At 38.1% G+C, this 1,271-nt stretch overlaps 1 protein-coding gene across 1 annotated transcript in view; it reads left to right on the plus strand.

The window, feature by feature from the left end:
• Positions 1–110: 110 nt before the first annotated feature.
• thoc7 (THO complex 7) overlaps positions 111–1,271 on the plus strand; it is a 4,189-nt gene continuing 3,028 nt past the window's right edge. Inside the window, exons 1-4 of the mRNA XM_014009872.1 lie at positions 111–164; positions 425–545; positions 693–820; positions 925–1,011. Of these exons, the coding sequence (XP_013865326.1) occupies positions 146–164; positions 425–545; positions 693–820; positions 925–1,011 (355 nt within the window). The 5' untranslated portion in view covers positions 111–145. The remainder of the gene's footprint in view (positions 165–424; positions 546–692; positions 821–924; positions 1,012–1,271) is intronic.

Consider the following 1,271-nt stretch of genomic DNA (forward strand, 5'->3'; position numbering starts at 1 on the left):
AGAAAGAAAGAAAGAAAGAAAGAAAGAAAGAAAGAAAGAAAGAAAGAAAGAAAGATGGGAATCAATACCCTTTACAACCAGTGGGGGCAGTAACACTCTCTGTCAGCCAGCTTCCAAAAATAAACCGAAGAAGAAAAGCAACATAATGGGAGCTGTAACAGATGGTAAGGTAACAAAATAATGTAAAAATGTCAGCTTCTGTTTCAAAATCTATAAGTGTAAAGTTGACACGGCTTTTTAGACATCCGTATAGAACATATTTGTTCTTTAAAATATAACCTTTTTTTTTTACTCAGACGGTACATTTTCTGAGCAGTACCCTCGTCAGCTAGCAAAGCTAGCATTTTTTTTTTAGCCTAGTGTCACTCAGGTTTTTCTGGCGTGGCTGTTGGTTTTTCAGCTGCTTCTGTCTCTAACATTGCAGATGAAGTTATACGAAAACGTCTTCTTATTGACGGTGACGGAGCTGGAGATGACCGTCGAATAAATCTGCTGCTGAAAAGTTTCACTAAATGGTGCAACTCGCCTGGGACACCGGAGGAAGGGTAAAAACAATGGCTTGCCTTTTGTAAAGCATCTCAGTTCTTTGTCCAAATGATGGGCTTTGTGGAAAAAATATCTTCTTCGTTAAATTTTAAAAATGCAACAAGACAACTTGATGTGAGTGARCGTGTGTTCTTTGTTGTGTGTAGGTTCACTCAGTACCAGAGGATGGTYGGGACTCTGGCTCAGTGTGAGTTCTCCATGGGGAAGACTCTGATGGTTTATGACATGAATCTTCGTGAAATGGAAAATTATGAGAAGATATACTCTAACATAGGTAAGGTTTGGATTTAAACAAATAGTTATTTTAGTTTCGATTAGCCTTAACATGTGATATACCTTTTTTGCAATTAACGCTTAGTCTTTTTCCTCCCATTGCAGAACACAACATCATGTCTGCACATGAGAAGATCACAGAATGCAAAAAAGAAATTCAAAGGGCGAAGAGAATACGAAAGAATCGTCAGGGTAAGCCTAGATTGTTTTAGTAATGTTTTCTTTGTACGGTGCATCCGAAAAGTATTCAGTGTGTTTCATTTTCCAGATTGTATGTTGCAGGAAGCCTTTTTCCAAAATGGGAGAAATTTGTTTTCTTCCACAAACTTTTACACACAACACCCCAGAATGATAACATGGAATATACACTCACCGGCCACTTTATTAGGTACACCTGTCCAACTGCTCGTTAACACTTAATTTCTAATCAGCCAATCACATGGCAGCAACTC

Source organism: Austrofundulus limnaeus, unplaced genomic scaffold, assembly GCF_001266775.1.
Source record: "Austrofundulus limnaeus strain Quisiro unplaced genomic scaffold, Austrofundulus_limnaeus-1.0 Scaffold62, whole genome shotgun sequence".
Classification (NCBI taxonomy): Eukaryota; Metazoa; Chordata; class Actinopteri; order Cyprinodontiformes; family Rivulidae; genus Austrofundulus; species Austrofundulus limnaeus.